Consider the following 19,991-nt stretch of genomic DNA (forward strand, 5'->3'; position numbering starts at 1 on the left):
ATGTATTTACTTTTGAGAGAGGAGCACAAGGATGCATTGAGTAGGGGAGGGGCAGAGAGCGAGAGACAGAGAATCCCAAGCAGGTTCCCTGCTGTCAGCGCAGAGCCTGACGAGGGGCCAGAGTCACCAACTGTGAAATCGTGACCTGAGCTGAAATCAAGAGTCAGACACTCTACGGACTGAGCCACCCTGAAAAAGGGCCTTCCGAGGGGCCAGCCCTCCCAGCTGTGAATGGGTATCAGTGGTGAGAAGTTTTCAACGTATCATCTGTTCTTCTGTGACCCTGAAAAACTTAACTATTAATCTTCTCTGGAATATAAAGGTATCTTATTTATTTAGAGGGAGAAGAAATGAAATCGTGTTAAATATCCTAAAACTCCAAAGAAAAGGTGACGCATGATTTCTTAAAAACAAATAGTTTAATTTCATTTTAATCTGGGAAAAAAATACAACTTTAAAATGAGGTGACAAGCACTCTGACATCATGTGTCATCATGTGTCATTTTTCACGGTACTACGCTTACTCAAGATGGAAGATACAGAACCTTTATAAATTTCTGGAATCGAAGATTCCCACCTCAGATGAAAACAGACTGGTTATAAAATGTCATTTCACTAAATATTCCATTTTTGTTCTCGCATAGGGAATATCTTGTAGAAACACTATAAAATAAGGCAGACTTTTGGGAATTCAATGATAAGATTTTAGGAAAAAAGTGTTAGGTCTTAATTTCGTGTACTTTGGGGAGTACCAAGCTCATCAGATGGCTAGAGCAGTTTCAGAACTCTGGTTTCTATACAGGAGTCTCTCTCCTCTCATGCTCTAGACTCAGACCCCCCTCCCCCCCCCCCGAAAGACAGCTTTTCTCAATTAGCTTCAATCAGAAACGAGTTTAACATACACAAGGATTTCTGTAGTGCAGTAAAAATGTGTCATTTTATATTCTTAATTTGCATTATGAAAATAAGTCTGTACACCCAAGTAATAGATATTTAATGAATATGAATCATGTAATTTTGGTCATGGCATTTAAAGTTGGCTTTGGCTTTGAAGTATTTTAAAATTCATAGAAAATATTGAACTTCTAATAAAATAAATAAAACTTTTAATCGATATTAATCAACTTCAAAATTTCTTTAAGAATCAACTTCAAAATTTCTTTGTATTTTTCATTTGCTACTCAGTTTCAAAAGAGAAGTCACTTTCAGTAGTGTTCCAAAGTGAGTGATTGCACCTTCTATGATGTGAAAAAAGTTGCTAAAGCTCCGATTGCCGTTGGCTGTTCCTAAGTGCTGGACACGGTTGAGAGAAATTGTTTGCAACAAGAAATCCATCAATGTCGTCTGCAGGGTCACGCCAAGGTCGCTGTAAGGAAAGCCAGCGCCGACCCGTTCTCCTGTGACTTTCCGAAGAGGCCCCCCGCCGCGGGCCGGGTATGGACACTTGGTGGCGATGGTGCCAGCCGGTGGCTACGGGAGGCCAGCGATATCCCCACGCGTGTTCACAGGCTCTGCAGCCTTGGGCCCTGTTCGCCCTAATACTGAAAGGACCGGGGATCTGGGTGCGTGCGGGAACCCCCGGCGCGCGGAGGGACGGAGCTTCGAACCGGCGGCGGGCCGCGCTATTCAGGAGGCGGCCGGAGGCTCCGCAGCTGCATCTCGTCCAGTCCTTTCCAGTATTTGAAGTTGTTGTCAAGATGCTGCATTAGCTCAGGCAGGTCGACAAAGGCTGGGGAGAAAGACAGGGATGTGACCCCCTCCCCGCCCCTGGTGACAAACGTGGGCTGAGCGGGGCGCATTTAGAGGGACAGGTGACAGCAGGTGTTTGCAAGCCCCTGGACAAGCGGCTGGAGGGGCTGCGGGTTCCCGAGGCCAAATCCCTATTCAATGCCCAGCGGCCCCTCCGAGACCACACGGGGACCGCCAGCTCTGGGAGGTGACGCAGGAGGGAGCGGATGTGCTAATGAGCATAAGGAGCACTGAAGGGGCGGGGGGATAGGAAGACAGCGAGTCCCCACCTGTGGCCGTGACCAGGACTGGCTCTTCTGTCTCCCCCCAGCCTCCGGCTCCGCTTCACTTAACCATCCCCTCCCGCCTGTCCCACCCCCCTGTGGGCCGGTGGGGAACAATCGGGCCGGAGAGGGCGAAGCTGCGGAGTCCGCCCACCAGACACCCGCACCCCTGTGGGAGGGGCAGTTAACCAGCGGGGCGCAGAGAGCGCCCCGGCCTCAGGGGCCCTTGGTGAGGCCTCATTTCTTCTCGTCGGTCCTCCTCGAAAGTCTAAGCCCGCAAACATGCTCTAGAACCAGATGCACTGCTACTCAACATCCGGCTCCCCATGTCGTTACTGGGGGAAATGCGCTGTAAGAGGTCTTACCGTCCCAGGCATCAAACATGTCCGTGATGAAGTAGTCAATGAAAGAGATCTGGGATTTGGGGATGCTGCAGGTGTTTCTGTCAAAAACCGGCATCACCACGGGCAAGTCCTGCTGCTTCTCCTCATCCGTCTGTAAAGCAGAAAATGCCCCAATTTTGACGCTCTGCTGTGTGGGTCCACTTCGGAGCAGCCCTGCGGGGGGCGTCTCCAGGCAGCCCCCTGGAGCTCGCTGGGAGCGGCAGCCAGAACCCGGCCCGGCCACAGATAACAGGTGTCCCCAGAGCAAGGTGGCTCTGTGCCAGGAGGGCCCCAGGACCCCTTCCCAGCCCTCATTTCCAACACCTGGAGCCTCTTGCTGGAGCTCCTGTCAGATCCCCACGTGGACACACAGCAGCCGTCCTCCCACACCAGGCCTGCAATGGTGAGAAAGAAATCACCCCCCATCATAAAGAAGGGGCTGGTGGCTGCTTCTCACCTCAGGCCAATCATTTTATTTGAAAAGGTTATGAACACCTTTGAGATCCTTGAGGTTAAAAAAAAACAAGAAAAACCCTCTGGGATGAACAGTTTTTATGTATATCCTGGGGAAAAAGGCAAGTTTATCTTGAAAGATACAAGGAAGCTTTTTTTTTTTTTTAAGTCTCTTTTTTGCCAAAGTGTCCTGGAGGAGGGTGAGGGGATGTGTACAGTGAGGCAGGGGGGGCTTCCTGGAGCCCAGTGGGGACTCAAAGGGTCGTAGGTCACTGCTGGAGCCAGTTAAGGGCAGACAGCCCCGTGAGGGGCAGGAGGACTGGAGGGGACCCCCAGCAGGTCAGTGACGTGGGGACAGGCTTGGTGGGGAGCTCAGAATGAAATGTGCAGGGCCGGGTGACAGGGGCGGTGACTGAAGGAGCTGCGGCCCCGGACACCCCGGGAGGGGTGGAGCCACCCCTCGGTCTTATACAGGCTCCACCTAACCCCACTCTATTCGGGAAGAAACTGCAGTTGAATGGCTTTAAATGTTCCAAGCCCTCATCCCCCCCCCCCCCCCCCCCCGGCCCCCATGGAAGCATCAACCATCATCACACTGGCTAAAATAACCTAACAGGAACTCTGGAAACCAGTCAAAGGTCTACAGCAACCAAGTGAAAGCCCAGTCAAGAAAAGCCACATTCAAAATGGTAGCAAATGCCATGGTGTTTTTACTCACCCTTGCCCCACCCTGTCCCCTGCCCAGTTCCCAGCTGCTCCCCTTAAACTGGAGGGAGTAGAGCTGATCCTGTTTGCATGATTGTAACCTACCCGGCAGCTGCCCAAAGGACCAGCCTCTGTTTCACCTAACTCAGCTCTCGTGCTAAAGCAATGGCCAGTGCGGGGGGCAGAGGGGGAAACTGCAGGGGGTGACAGACGCACATGCCTGGGGCAAGAGATCATGGGCGGAGACCTTCGGGATACCACGTGAGGCACCAAGGAGAAGCTGGGAGAAGATTCTGGGCAACTGCGACGTTCCAAAGCAGCTGTATATACTGTGGAAGGGAGAGGGCCCCACACAGGCCCAGACAAGACCTGGTCAGAAACGACCTGAGGGGAACTTGAGCCCGCAGGTGGGGCTGATCCCAGGGCCGGGAGAGTGCCCGGCTAATCAGTAAAGGACTTTCCCGGCAGGAAGCAAACCGCCAAGACTTGGAGAGGTGCCCCGGCCGCCAACAAATGTCCAATTTTCAACACAAGGCCAAAGAAAAGGGAGAAAATCAGCCTATTCAGAAGAAGAAAAGAAGCTAGCAGAAGCTATCCCTGAAGAAGTACAGGCACTGGACTTACTGAACCAAGATTTTGAAACTCCCATCTTAAATATGCATGAAGAGCAATAGGAAAACATGGTCAAAGGGCTGCAGGAAATGAGGAAAATAATATATGAACAAAATAAGAATATCCACAAAGAGACAGAGATTACAAAAAAGGCCCAAACAGAAATTCTGGAACTGGGAAAAAAAAAAAAAAAAGGTTTAAAAAACTCATTAGATTCAACAGCAGATGTGAGCCAGCAGAAGAAACAAATCTGAAGACGGGACATATGAAATTATTGAGACTGAGGAGGAGAAAGAAAAAAGATGTGAAGAAAAGTGACAAGAGCCTAAGGGACTTATGGGATGATATTAAATGGACGAATAATATACATTATCAGAGTCCAGGAGAGCAAGAAAGGAGCAGACATTATTGGAAAAACAACAATAGCCATAAACTGCTATCACTTGAAAACCTACATCTCCCAAATCGAGAAACTTAGCTCCAAATAGGATAAATCCCAAAGGAACCATATTGTGACACATTATAACCCAACTGTCAAAAGCCAAAACTGAAGAATTTTAAAAGCAGGAAGAGAAAAGTGACTCATTGTAGGAAATTCTCTGTAAGATGATGAGCTGATTTCTCAGGAGCAACACTGGAGGCTGGAGGCGGTGGAATGTTCACATAACGAGCTCAAAGAACCTGTCAACGGGGAATTCTGTAACTAGCAAAACAAAACTGCTCTTCAAAAATGAGGGAGAGCCGCACACACCCCCAGGTACCCAAGGTGCCAGTGCTCAGGAGCACTGATGTGGCTTATGGGAAATGCTACAGGGAGCCTGTCAGGTTGATGGGAAAAGAAGCCAGAGGGTAACCCCAAGTCCTATGAAGATGTAAAAATATCTCCAGTAAAGGTAAACACATGTATCTCTTTTTGCAAAGCGTCTGTTAAAATATTTGGCCGTTTTAAATTAGGCGGCTGGTCTTTTTATTACGGAGCTATAGTTTCTGAATATAGTCGTTTGTCAGATAGGATTTGTGGGTATTTTCTTCCAGCAAGGCGTGCCTATTTATTTTCATAGCTGTGTTTAGATGAGCATAATTCCTGAATTTTGATTCTCATTTCTCAACTTTTCTTTCTGTGGTGGTGGTTTTCTATACGTAATAAATTTCTGTGCAATTCTAAACGACCAAGACTGTTCTCTTATGTTTTTCTTTAAAAGCTTTATGGTTTAAGGTTTTGTATTTAGGTCTGTGATCCACTGTGAAACGGTATTTCTCTGGTATGAGGTAGAAGTTGTGGTTCATTTTTGTTGGAAGAGATATCTAAGTATTCCAACACCACCTGCTGAAAAAATTTTTCCTCTCCCCACTGTTTATATAGATGTGGTCTATTTCTGGGACCTCTATTCTGTTCCATCATGTGTCTGATATCTTTATGCCAGTGCCACACTGGCTTACTTTAAGCTCTAAAGCCAAACGGTGTTAATTTTCAATGTTTTCAAGTTTGCTTTGCTTATTCAAGGTCCTTCACATTTCCATATAAATTTTAGAATCCGTTTGTCAATTTCTGCAAACAACAAAACTTTCCCCAAACAACAAAACAACCCTGCTGGCATTTTTATTGGAATTGTATTGATGTATACACATCAATTTGGAGGAAACTGTACCTTAACAACACTGAGCCTTCCAATCTGTAGACTTAGTATATCTCTACATTTTCGCAGGTGTTCTTCTTAAATTCTCAGTGATATTTTGTGGTTTTCAGTGTAAAGGACTGGACTTCTTTTGTTAAATTTATTCCGAGATTTTTTTATTACCATGTAAATGGGATTTGGTATTTGGTTTCATTGTCCCAGTGTATGGGGCGCCTGGGTGGCTCAGTCGGTTAAGCGTCCGACTTCGGCTCAGGTCATGATCTCACACTCCGTGAGTTCGAGCCCCGCGTCGGGCTCTGTGCTGACAGCTCAGAGCCTGGAGCCTGCTTCGGAATCTGTGTCTCCCTCTCCCTCTGACCCTCCTCCGTTCATGCTCTGTCTCTGTCTCAAAAATAAATAAACATTTAAAAAAAAAATAAAATAAAATACAACTATATAATGAGCTTGTCTTATGATGTTGCTAAATCAAATCCTTATTAATGGTATTGTTTTGTACACTCCTTAGAGCTCTCAATATAAAAAAAATCATGTCATTTCTGCAAATAGGAAAAAATTTCTATTCTTCGTACCTTTCTCCTCTTGCTTTACTGCACTGACTAGGGCAGCCGATACGGTGTTCAACAGAAGTGGTTCCCTTCCCTGGTTTCCAACCTTGAGAAGGTATTCAGTATTTCACCTTAAGTATAATGTCAGCTGTTAAGTGTTTGTAGCTGCCCTTTTTAAGGTTAAGTTCCCTTCTATTCCTGGTTTGCTAAGTCTCTTTTTGATGAATCAATGTTGAATTTTGTCAAATGCTTCTTCTGCATCTATTAACATGTTTTTTTTCCCTCCTTTAATTAGCATGTGGTTATTGATTTTTCTGATACTAAGTCGACCTTGAATTATTGGGGAAAAGCTCTAATTTATGATGAGATAGAATCCTTTTTATATATCGCTCAATTAAGTATCTCTGCATCTGCATTCATGATATAGGATACAAGGGACTGTGGTTGTCTCCTGGTATTGTCCTTGTCAGGTTTAGGTAGCAGAATAATGGCTTCATAAAATGAGTTGCAAAGTATTCCCACATTCTCTATATTCTAATATAATTTGGTAAGACTGGCATTATTTCTTCCCTAAATGTTTGACACAATTCCTCAATGAGACCTTTTGTGCCTGGAATTTTCTTTGTGGGAAAATCTTTAATAGTAATTTTTAAAAAAATTTTTAAGGTTTATTCATTTTTCAGAGACAGAGAGAGACAAAGTGTGAGTGGGGAAGGGGCAGAGAGAGAGGGAGACACAGAACCCAAAGCAGGCTCCAGGCTCCCAGCTATCAGCACACAGCCCAAGGCGGGGCTCGAACTCACACACCGCAAGATCATGACCTGAGCTGAAGTTGGACACTTAACCGACTGAGCCACCGAGATGCCCTGTAAATTTTGATAAAGAATTTAACACAGGCCTTCTCAGGTTATTCCTCTATCTTGTCAGTTTGGGTAAACTATAGTTTAAAGGGAATTTTTCCATCTCATTTAAGTTGTCAAATTTGTTGGTATAAAGTTCCCAATTAAAAAAATTATCCTTTTAATATCTGTAAGGTTTATTATGACAATACCTCTTTCATTCCTGATATTGGCAATCTGTGTGTTCTCTTTTTCTCCTTGATTATTCTAGCTAGTAGTGGCAAATTTTGTTAATTTTCTCAAAGAATCAATTTTGGCTCTGTTAATTTTTTCTGTTTTCTCCATTTCCTCATTTTTTGCTCTTACATTTATAACTTTCTTTTTTGTCTTTTTTAGTTTTTTTTAAATGTTTTTATTTTTGAGAGAGAGAGTGCGTGCGAGCCGGGGAGGGGCAGACGGAGAGGAAACACAGAATCCAAAGCAGACTCCAGGCTCTGAGCTGTCAGCACAGAGCCCGACATGGGGCTCGAACTTACAAAATGTGAGATCATGACCTGAGCCAAAGTCAGATGCTTAACCAACTGAGCCACCCAGGCGCCCCAGTCTTTTTTAAGTGAAATCCAAGTCATTAACTTTAGGGCCTTTTCTTTTCATGTTTTTTCATCATATGTGTACTCTTTCATCCCCAGTCCCTCTTTCCCCTTCTCTGGTAACCATCAGTTTGTTCTCTGTAGTTAAGAGTCTATTTCTTGGCCTTTTACCTTTGCTTGTTTTGTTCCTTAAAATCCACATATGAACGAGATCATAAGGTATCTTTCTCTGACTGATTTCACTTAGCATTATACCGTCTAGCTCCACCCATGTTGTCACAAGTGGCAAGATTTCTTTTTTTATGTCTGAATAATAGTGTGTGTGTGTGTGTGTGTGTGTGTGTGTGTGTGTGTGTGTCTGACCTCATCTTTATCCTCACCAATCGATGGGACATGGGGGCTGCTTCTGTAATTTGGCTATTGTAAATAATGCTGCAATACACATAGGGGTGCATATGTCCCTCTAAATGAGTATTTTTTGTATGTTGTGGGTAGTTTTTTAAGGAAACTTTATTCTGTTTTCCACAGTGGCCACACCAGTTTGCATTCCTACCAACAGTGCAAGAGAATCCTTTTTTTTCCACATCCTCACCAAGACTTGTTGGTTCTTGTGTTTTTGATTCCAGCTGTTCTGACAGGTGTGAGGTGGTATCTCATTGTAGTTGTGATTTGCATTTCCCTGATGATGAGTGACGTTGAGCCTCTTTTTATGGGTCAGCTGGCCGTCTGTATGTCTTGGGAGAAATGCCTGTTCATGTCTTCTGCCCTTTTTTAATTGCATTATTCGATTTTTTGGTTATTGAGTTGTATCAGTTCTCTATATATTTTGGATACTAACCTTTCATTGGATATATCATTTGCAGATATCTCCTCCCACTCAGTAGGGTGCCTTTCAGTTTTGTTGTTTCCTTTGCTGTACAGAAACTTTTAATGTTGCTACAGTCACAATAGTTTATTTTTACTTTTATTTCCCTTGCCTTAGGAGGCATCTTTAGAAAAATGTGGCTATGATCAATGTCAGAGATTACTGCCTGTGCTCTCTTCAAGGATTTTTAGGATTTCAGGTCTCACATTTAAGTCTTTAATCCACTTTGAGTTTTTTTTGTGTGTGTATAGTGAAAGAAAGTGGTCCAGTTTCATTCTTTTACATGGGCTGTCCAGTTTTTCCAACACCATTTGTTGAACATTTTTTTTCCCATTGGATATTCTTTTCTGCTTTGGAGATTAATAGACCACATAATTGTGGGTTCGTTTCTGGGTTTTCTGTTTTGTTCCATTGATCTACGTGTCTATTTTTATGCCAGTGCCATACTGTTTTGATTACTACAGACTTGTAATATAACTTGAAGTCCAAAATTATGATGCCTCCAGCTTCGCTCTTCTTGTTCAAGATTTCTTTGGCTACTAGGAGAGTTTTGTGGCTCCATACAAATTTTAGGACTGTGTTCTAGTTCTGTGAAAAATGCTGTTGATATTTTGATAGGGATTGCACTAAATCTGTAGATTGCTTTGGGTAGTATCGGCATGTAACAAATATTTGTCCTTCCAACCCATAAGCATGGAGTGTCTTTCCATTTCTTTGTGTTGTCTTCAATATGTTCCACAAGTGTTTTATTGTTTTTGGAGTACAGGTCTTTTGCCTCTTTGGTTAAGTTTATTCCTAGATATTTTATTGTTTTTGGTGCAGCTGTAAATGGGATTTTCTTAGGGCCTTTTCTATAATAATAAATTAAGATTGTAACCATCCCTTTAATCATTGTTTTAGTTGCATCCCACAATTTTGATCGATTTTCATTATCATTTCTTTTTAATGTTTATTTTTGAGAGAGAGAGAGAGAGAGAGAGAGAGAGAATGTGAGTGGGGGAGAGGCAGAGAGAGAAAGAGGGAGACACATTATCCGAAGCAGGCTCCAGGATCTGAGCTGTCAGCACAGACCCCAACGTGGGGCTCAAACCCACGAACCTCGAGATCATGACCTGAGCCGAAGTCGGACGCTTAACCGACTGAGCCACCAAGGCACCCCAATTATCATTTAATTGTAAATATTTTCAAATTTCCCTTGTTATCTGACGCACGGACTATTCAGAAGTGTGTTGTACAATTTCCAAATATTTGGCATCTACCTAGATATGTTACTGATTTCTGATTTAATTCCTATGTGGCCAGGGGATATATTCTGTATGATTTCAATTCTTTTAAATGTACTGAATTATTTCTGTGGCCCCAACGTATGATGTATGCCGGTGAACACATCGTGCATACTTAATGCATATTCCGCCCACTTAGGGTGTAGGGTTTTATGAATATTTAACTAAGGTAAGGTGATTGATAGTGTGTGGATTATCTGCTTTTACTGGTGTTTTAATCTGGATGTGCTATCAATTGCTGAAAGAGGGTGTTAAAATCTCCAACTATGATTATAGAGTTGTCTGCTTCTCTGTCAGTTCTGCTTCATTTATTTGAAGTTCTGTTATTATGCACACTTAACGATTATCATGCTTTCCTATAGAGCTGACCCTTTAATCGATACGAAGTGTCCAGTTTATCTCTGGTAATATTTTCATCCTGATGTCTATTTTGTCTGAGATTAACACAGCCATTCCAGTCTTTTTATATTGAAAATTTGCATGATATATCTTTTTCCATTCATTTCTGTCTTTGCATGTATCCTTTATATTTTAAGTGTGTCTTTGGTAGAGTACATGTAGTCAGTTGGCTTTAAAAAAAAACCCATTTTTGGGGTGCCTGGGTGGCTCAGTCGGTTAAGCGGCCGACTTCGGCTCGGGTCACGATCTCGCGGTCCGTGGGTTTGAGCCCCGCGTCGGGCTCCGTGCTGACCGCTCACAGCCTGGAGCCTGTTTCACATTCTGTGTCTCCCTCTCTCTGACCCTCCCCCGTTCATGCTCTGTCTCTCTCTGCCTCAAAAATAAATAAACGTTAAAAAAAATTAAAAAAAAAACAACCCATTTTGATGAACTCTTTGTGTTTAGTCTACTAACTTTTTTTTTTTTTTTCAACGTTTTTTATTTATTTTTGGGACAGAGGGAGACAGAGCATGAACGGGGGAGGGGCAGAGAGAGAGGGAGACACAGAATCGGAAACAGGCTCCAGGCTCCGAGCCATCGGCCCAGAGCCCGACGCGGGGCTCGAACTCACGGACCGCGAGATCGTGACCTGGCTGAAGTCGGACGCTTAACCGACTGCGCCACCCAGGCGCCCCTAGTCTACTAACTTTTGATGTAAGTACTGATGTGATTAGCATTAGGGCTACCATTTTACCCCCCCCCCCCACCCACTCCTGTTTCTCTTTTCCTGCCACTTTTGTATGTTTTAATATATTTTAGAGTTCCATTATATCTACTAACTACTAAGCAACACAGATTGCCCTACAGATTACCATATATATCCTTCACTTTTTAGTCTACTCGGCTAATAGATATTTTTAAGTTTTTTCGAGAAAGAGGGTATGCGAATGGGGGAAGGGGGCAGAGAGAGAGAGAGAGAGAGAGAGAGAGAGAATATCTTAAGCAGACTCCACGTTTAGTGCAGAGCCCAACACAGGGCTCGATCCCACGACTCTGGGATCATGCCCTGAGCCGAAATCAAGAGTCAGATGTTCAAACGACTGAGCCCCCCAGGCGGCCCCGAACTATCCTTGTAACTAGCAGTCGTGTAGGATTTAGAAACCTTGCATCCGTGCACTTTTACTTTTCCCATCCTTTATGTTACAGCTGTCACACGTACCCTACAATGCAATGTTTTCACTTTTGCTGGAAATAGTCCTGTGTATTTAGAGACATTAAGAGAAGAAAAAAAAAAACTTCTATATTTGCCATTTTAAAAAGTGTTTTTTTTTTTTTTTTTTTTAATTTTTTTTTTTTCAACGTTTTTTATTTTTTATTTTTGGGACAGAGAGAGACAGAGCATGAACGGGGGAGGGGCAGAGAGAGAGGGAGACACAGAACCGGAAACAGGCTCCAGGCTCCGAGCCGTCAGCCCAGAGCCTGACGCGGGGCTCGAACTCACGGACCGCGAGATCGTGACCTGGCTGAAGTCGGACGCTTAACCGACTGCGCCACCCAGGCGCCCCTGAATGTTTCTTTTTTTTTAATTGAGGTATAATTGACATACAACATGATTCCAAGCTGGTATATACTACAAAATGCTCACCACAATAAGTCAACATCCTCCACCACACATAGTTACAGAATTTCTTTTTCTTGTGACGAGAACTTTTAGGAGCTACTCTCTTCTACACAATACAGTATTAACTACAGATGCCATACTGTACATTGAATCCCCATGACTTATTTTGTAACTGGAAGTTTGTACATTTTGACTCCTTTCATCCATTTCTAGTTTAGGCATCTAGGCATCCATTACCTAGATGTCTGTATCTATGAGCTCTTTGTCTTTTTTTTAAAAAAAAAAGATTCTAATAAGTGAGATCATACAGTACTTGTCTTTCTGTCTGATTGATTTTCACTCAGCATAAATGCCTTTAGGGTCTGTCCATGTTGTTGCAAATGGCAAGATTTTATTCTTTTTTAAGGCTGAATAATATTCCAGCGTGTGTGTGTGTACACACGCACCACTTCTTTAGCCATTCATCTATCAATGGACACTTGGGTTGCTTCCGTATTTTAGCTATTGTAAATAATGGTGCAGTGAGCACGGGGTGCATATATCTTTACAAGTTAGTATTTTCCTGTTCTTTGGGTAAATACCAAGTAGTGCAATTCCTGGATCATAGGGTAATTCTATTTATATAATTTTTTAAACAAATTTTTTTAACGTTTATTTATTTTTGAGACAGAGAGAGACAGAGCATGAACGGGGGAGGGTGAGAAAGAGGGAGACACAGAATCTGAAACAGGCTCCAGGCTCTGAGCTGTCAGCACACAGCCCGACGCGGGGCTCGAACTCACGGACTGCGAGATCATGACCTGAGCCGAAGTCAGCCACTCCACCAACTGAGCCACCCAGGCACCCCTATTTATATAATTTTTTGAAGAATATCCATACCGTTTTCCACAGTAGCTGCCCTAGTTTGCATTCCCACCCACAGCGCAAGATGGTTCTTCTTTCTCCACATCCTTGTCAACACTGCTTGTGTTCTTGATTTTAGCCATTCTGACAGGTGTGAAGTGATATCTCATTGTAGTTGTGATTTGCATTTCCCTGATGATGATGATGATTGTTGAGCCTCTTTTCATGTGTCTCTTGGCCATCTGGATGTCGTCTTTGTGGAGAAATGTCTGTTCATGTCATCTTCTCATTTTTAAATTGCATTATTTGATTTTTGGGTATTGAGTTGTATCAGTTCTTTATATATTTTAGTTACTAACCCTTTATCAGATGTCATTTGCAAATATCTCCTCCCATTTAGTAGGTTGCCTTTTAGTTTTGTTGATTGTTTTCTTTGCTCTGCAAAGAAATTTTGATGTAGTCCCAATAGTTTATTTTTGCTTTTGTTTCATAGGAGACATAACAAGAAAAACGTAATGGCTGATATCAGACTACGGGCTGTGCTCTCTTCTATGATTTCTATGGTTTCAAGTCTCACAAGTCTCTGTGTATAGTGAAAGAAAGTGGTCCAGTTTCATTCTTTTGCCTCCTTTGTCATAGATTAACTGATCATGTAATCGTGGGTCTATTTCTGGGTTCTCTATTGTGTTCCATTGATCTATATGTCTACTTTCGTCCTAGTACCCTACCGTTTTAATTATCACAGCTTTGTAGTATATCTTGATATCTGGGACTGTGATACCTCCAGTTTTGTTCTTTTTCAAGATTGCTTTGGCTATCCAGGGTCTTCTGTAGTTCCATACACATTTCAGGCTTATTTGTTCTCGTTATGTGATAATGCAATCCTTAGCAAAATACCAACAGCATTTAAGTCTGTAGATTGTTTTGGGTGGTGTGGACAGTTTAACAATATTTTTCCAATCCATGAGCATGGAGTATCTTTCTGTTTTTGTCATCTTCTTTTATCAGTGTTCTACACTTTCCAGAATACAGGTTTGTCACTTCCCTGGTTTATTCCTAGGGATTTAATTCTTTTAGATGCAATTCCGAATGGGATTGTTTTCTTAATTTCTCTTTCTGCTACCTCATTTAGCGTACAGAACTGCAATGGCTTTCTGTATATTCATTTTGTATCCTGTAACCTTACTGAATTCATTTACCAGTTCTAGTAGTTTTTTTGGTGGTCTTAAGGGTTTTCTATAAAAAGTATCATGTCATCTGCAAACAGTGAAAGTTTTACTTCTCTCTTACCAATCTGGATGCATTTTATTTCTTTTTGTTGTCTGACTGCTGCAGCTAGGACTTCCAGTACTGTATTGAATAAAAGTGGTGCAAGGGGACATCCTTGTCTTGGTTCCTGATCGTAGGGGAAAGTTCTGTTTTTCATCATGGAGTATGAAGTTAGCTGGGGTTTTTTAATATACGGCCTTTATTATGTTGAGGTATGTTCCCTCTAGATATACTCTGTTGAGGGTTTTTATCATGAATGGATACTGTAGTCTGTCAAATGCTTTTTCTGCCATCTATTGAAATGAACATGATTTTTATTCTTTCCCTTGTTGATAATGATGTATCGCATTGATTGATTTGCGAATGTTGAACCACCCTCGCAACCCAGGAATAAATCCCGCCTGACTGTGGTAAATAATTTTTTTAATGTATTGTTGGATTTGGTTTGCTAATATTTTGTTGAGGGTTTTTACACCTACTGGCCTGTAGTTCTTTTTGGAGTTTTGTATCTTTTTGTATCTTTATCTAGTTTTGGTATCAGGGTAATGCTGGCCTCATAGAACCAATCTGGAAGCTTTCTTTCCTCTTCTGTTTTTGGAATAGTATGAGAAGAACAGGTATTCACCGTTCTTGAAATATTTGGTAGAATTCACCTGTGAAGCTCTCTGGTCCTGGACTTTTGTTGGTTTGGAATTTTTTGATTACTGATTCAATTTTAATGCTGGTAATCACTGTTCAAATTTTCTATTTCTTCCGGTTCAGTTTTGGTAGGTGATGTTTCTAGGAATTTATCCACTTCTTCTAAGTTGTCCAATTTTTTGGCATATAATTTTCCATAATATTCTCTTATAATGCTTTGTATTTCTGTTGTTGGTTATCTCCTCTTTCATTAAAAATAATTTTTTTAAGTTTATTTTTGAGAGAGACAGAGCGCAAGGTGGGGGGCAGAGAGAGGGAGACACACAGAATCTGAAGGAGGCTCCAGGTTCTGAGCTGTTAGCACAGGGCCCAACATGGGGCTCAAACCCACTAACTGTGAGACCACAGGTGAGCTGAAGTTGGACACCTAACCGACTGACCCACCAGGCGCCCACCCCCCCATCTCCTCTTTCATTTCTGATTTTATTTGAAAAAAAAAACATTTTTTCTTTTTGAGGCATTTGGCTAAAGGTATATCAATTTTGTTGATCTTATCAAATCAGTAACTCCTGGTTTCATTGATCAGTTCTATTGCTTTTTAGTTTCTATTTCATTTATTTCTGCTCCAATCTATTATTTCCTTCCTTCTACTGTCTTGGGGCTTTGTTTGCTGTTCCTTCTCTAGCTCCTTTATGTGTAAGGTTAGGTTGTTTGAAATTTTGTTTCTTGAGGTAGGCCTGTATTGCTATAAACTTCCCTCTTTGAACAGTTTTTACTGCACCTTAAAGACTTTGAACCACTGTGCTTTTCATTTGTTTCCATGTGTGTTTTGATTTCCTCTTTCATTTTTTTGGTTGACCCATTCACTGTTTAGTAGTATATTTAACTGCCATGTATTTGTGCTCTTTCCAGATTTTCTCCTGTGGTTGATTTCTAGTGTCATAGCATTGTGGTCAGAACGGCTTTGATCTTTTTGAGTTTGTGGAGACTAGTTTTGTGGCCCAATATGTGATCTATTCTGGAGAATGTTGCATATGCACTTGAAAAGAATGTGTATTGTTTTAGGATGGAATGTTCTGAGTAAGTCTGTTAGGACCATCTGGTCAAATGTGTCAATCAGCCATGGTTTCCTTGTTGATGTCTGTCTATTGATGTAAGTTCCAGTTAAAGTCCCCTACTATTACTGTGTCACTGTTGATTTCTTCCTTTATGTTTGTTATCAGCTGCTTTATGTGCTCCCATGTTGGATGCATAAATATTTACAATTGTTTTATTTTCTTGTTGGATTGTTCCCCTTCGGACTATGTAGTGTCCTTCTTTGTTTCTTGTTATGATCTTTAATTTTTTTAATGTTTATTTTTGATAGAGAGGGAGGGGAAGAGAGAGAGGGAGACAGAGGATCTGAAGCGGGCTCTGTGTTATCAGTGCAGTGTCTGATGTGGGGCTTGAACCCACAAACTTTAAGATCATGATCTGAGCCCAAGTTGGGTGCTTAACTGACTGAGCCCTCCGGGCACACGTATAATCTTTATTTTAAAGCCTATTTTGTCTAAGTATTGCTACCCTGGTTTTCTTTTCACTTCCATTTGCATGATATGTGAGTCTCTTCTAGACAGCATATAGATGGGCCTTGACTTTTCATCCCATGTCTTTTGATTGGAACATTTAGTCCATTTACATTCAAAGTAATTATTGGTAGGTGTGTACTTATTGCCATTTTGTTACTTATTTTATGGTTGTTATTGTGGTTTTCTCTGTTTCTTTCTTCGCTTGCTCACTTATGGTTTGCTGGCTTTCTTTACTGATATACTTGGATGCCTTTCTCTTTATTTTTTTGCATATCTATTACCAGTTTTTGATTTGTGGTTACCATGAGGTTACATATAATACCTTGTGCGTACAGCCGTCTATATTAAGTTGATGGTTGCTTCAGTTTGAACCCATTCAAAAAGCACTAAATTTTTATTCCTCTCTCCCCCACATCTTAGGTATATGGTGTCATACTTCACACCCTTTTATTTTGTGAATCCGTCGACCGATCTTTATAGATATACTTAACATACTGCTTTTGTGCTTCCTACAGAGCTTACTCTTGCTTTATGGTCCTTCCTTTCCACTCAGAGTCCCCTTTAACATTCCTTGTAAGGCTGCTTTAGTGGTGATGAATTCCTTTGTGTGTCTGAGTAAGTCCTTATCTCTCCTATTCTGAATGATTGATTTGCTGGATAGCGTATTCTAGGGTGCAGGGTTTTTTTTTTTTTCCCTTTCACTACTGTGAATATATCATGCCACCCTCTTCTGGTTTGCAACGTTTCTGCTGAAAAATCAGCTGGTAGCCTTCAGGGGTTTTTCCCCTGTATGTAACTGTTTCCTTGTGCTGCTTTAAAAATGGTCGTATCATTACTTTTTGACATTTTAATTACTACGCGTCTTGGTTGTGGGCCTCCTTGGGTTGATTCTGCTGCAGGCTTTCTGAGCCTCGTGGATTTGGGTTTTTGTTTCCTTCGCCAGATTTGAGAAGTCTCCGGCTATTTCTTCAGATAAATTTTCTGCCCCCCTTTCTCTCTCTCTCCTCCTTCTGGGGTCCCTATAATGCAAATGTTACTACGTTTGCTGGTGTTGCTGAGTTCCCTTAATCTATTCTCGTTTTTATGAGTCTTTTTTTTTTTTTTTTCTTTCTCTTGTTTGGCTTGATTGCTTTCCATTCCTCTGTCCTCCAGGTGGCTGATCTGTTCTTCTGCTTCCGCTGTTTACTCCATCTAGTGTATTTTTAATTTTGGTGATTGAGTTACCTCCGATTGGTTGTTTTCTATTTCTTTGTTGAGGGTCTCCCCGAGGTCCTCCACTCTTCAGTCCAGTGAGCATCTCTCTTACCGCTACTTTGAATTCTCTATCAGGCAGAGTATGTGTGTGACATCTCTTGCTGTGATTTTGTCCTGTTCTTTCATTTGGGACACGCTCCTGTCTTGTGTCGTCTAGCTCTCTGTGTTTGGAAATTCAGCTACGCCTCCTGCTCTCGAAAGGAGTGGCCTCATGAAGACGAGGTCCTGTGGTGCCGTGTCCCCTGTTCCCCGGGACCTGGCGCCGGAGGGTGTCTCCTGTGTGTGTGGCTATGCCACATTTGACATCAGTCCAGTCATCTGCAATGGCTCTCTGCCTGTTGTGGGCAGGGTCCGGTCCCCGTGTTGTTGGTGGGCCTGTCTGGAGTTGCCTTGGACTCGAGTTGGGTCAGACCACTGCTGGGGCCACGGTTGAACAGGCATGTGTGGTTTTCTTCTCCTCCCCCTGGGGCAGGAGTCCCTTTGAGGGAGTCACTTGGAGGCGGTGCTGCCCCCCGTCCAGGCTGCTTGCACACTGCCACGTTCACGGCGCCGCTCTCGATGGGCTCCCGCTGAAGGCGAGTTGTTGTGGGCGGGGGCAGGTGTGCAGAACACAGAGGCCAGGTGCACGGTGTCAGCAAGGTTCGTGCCTGGTCTGCTGTAGGAGGGGACCTGGAGCCACTCTGGAAGACCAGTGAGGCTGGGCTGGAGGGGGTGCGTCTGCAGCACGCGGGGTTGGGGGGTGGAGAGTGTTCCCACCGAGCTGGTTCTCACCGGCGTCTGGTGTATCTAGGCTGAGGGGCAGGGCAAGAAAACGGTGCCCACCAGCTCTTTTGTTTTCAGAGTTTTCCAAAGACCCCTGCCCTTCCAGCACGGGTTCTGAGACTAGTAAACAAACCCCAGGCACTCTTCAAACTGCTGTGTCTATGCTGGACCTCAGTGGGGCTGTTTCTTTCACTGTTTCTGTCAGGTCAGGGGTTCAGTTTCTGATGGCGGTCTGCCCGTCTCAGAGCCAGGACTTGAGCAGTGACACCTCTGGTTTCAAAGCCAAATGTCAGGGGGACTCGTCTTCTCGCCGTGGGTCTCCCGCTCTCCGTGCCCGCGGTGTTCCTCCCTCGTGCGGGTCAGCGTGGCTCCTCACAGTGTCTCTGCCCTTCCTGTCCCCTTGGATGGGGCCCCTTCTCTACGTTCAGCTGTGGAGAGTCTCTTCTGCCAGTGCTCGGGTCATTTTCTGGGTCCTTGACCCTGCTGTGGGTGTGGGACGAGGTGGGCCCAGGGTCCTCCTACTCCCCTGTCTTCCCCAGAAATCCCTCTTCTCTCACCTTCATAGTTTCCGACACGGAGTCAGAAGGAGTGAGCATCCCTGGTCTCTTACACGAAATGGGCCATTTTTCTCTGGCTGACTTCAAAGGCTTGGAGCCGCTTGACTGTGGGCTTGGATTAAGGTTTGTGTTTCTTGAATCTACGTGTATATGCTTTCAGTAAACTTGCTAAACCTTTAGCCATTGTATTTTCTAACTTCTTTTTCCTGCCCCACGAGGATTTTTCCTACGCAGAGAGAACACGAGGGGCAGACAACAGTGTAAAATGCTGTTAGGAGAAAACTGTTAACACCGGAATCTACATCCAGTGGAGATATTCTGCAAGAAAGGCAGCCAATACATTTTCAGCTGAGGGAAAACTAATCAAATCCCTTAGCAGTGAGCCTATAATACAAGAAGTGTTCTTCAAGGACAGAATTTCACTTAGAACTCTACGTCCTAGTTTTAATCCCCCGATCTCTAATGGTCTGTGTTTCTCTCTCTCAAGGAAGTGAAGAGGCTGCATCTCACCTGAGAAAAATATTCTTCTGATATGCGTGCGGCCCACTCGATGCACTGCTCCAGCGGCCGGCAGGGATTGGACACGTCCGCACACTTGATGAGCATCCGTTTAATCAGAGTCCGGTTCTCTGGAGTCCGGAGCATAGTGTTTATGGCTTCTTCGTCTTTATTCGTTTCCTAAAACACAAGTGAGATTCAGAGCAATCCAAGTGGGCTCCCCGGGGCCAAGCTGTGTCTCACAGGGGGGGGCCCCACGGGATGCCCGGGCCTATCCGTGACGGCTTCACAGAACAGTGCTGAGGACACCCTGAGCGTGGAGGTCAGCCCCTCCCTTGACAGAAAGGGAAAGCAAGGTCCGGTGAGGTCCGAGCGGGCCCCGAGAGTAGAGGGTAGCGCTGGAGGTCAGTCTTTGTGCCCGTCCCTTTCTCGGCCCTTTTCTTCTCCCCGTTCTCGGTATTTCTCACAGTTGCTGTTTCTTTGTTCTAGTTCTACTGCTCCCCCTTTTGGGACATGAGTGGTATCTTTGATCTCACCTACCGAAAAAGAACGCGAAACTCTGAACAGAACCGTTTCTCTGCCCTTTCACCAAAAGGAGTCTGGTGGGGCACCAGGCTCCCTGCTTCGTACAACCCAGCCCCTACCCCAGTCCCATGGCAGGTGTCATCTTGGGAATTA

At 43.5% G+C, this 19,991-nt stretch overlaps 1 protein-coding gene across 2 annotated transcripts in view; it reads right to left on the reverse strand.

Annotated features, from left to right (window-relative positions):
* Nucleotides 1-400: 400 nt before the first annotated feature.
* Nucleotides 401-19,991, reverse strand: part of PDE8A (phosphodiesterase 8A) — a 156,689-nt gene continuing 137,098 nt past the window's right edge. For both annotated transcript variants that reach the window (XM_058736464.1, XM_058736463.1), the window contains 3 exons: nt 19,326-19,493; nt 2,378-2,507; nt 401-1,729 (listed from right to left, as the gene is read on the reverse strand). In XM_058736464.1, the coding sequence (XP_058592447.1) occupies nt 1,623-1,729; nt 2,378-2,507; nt 19,326-19,493 (405 nt within the window). In that variant the 3' untranslated portion in view covers nt 401-1,622. The remainder of the gene's footprint in view (nt 1,730-2,377; nt 2,508-19,325; nt 19,494-19,991) is intronic.

This window comes from Neofelis nebulosa, chromosome 7, assembly GCF_028018385.1.
Source record: "Neofelis nebulosa isolate mNeoNeb1 chromosome 7, mNeoNeb1.pri, whole genome shotgun sequence".
Lineage (NCBI taxonomy): Eukaryota > Metazoa > Chordata > Mammalia > Carnivora > Felidae > Neofelis > Neofelis nebulosa.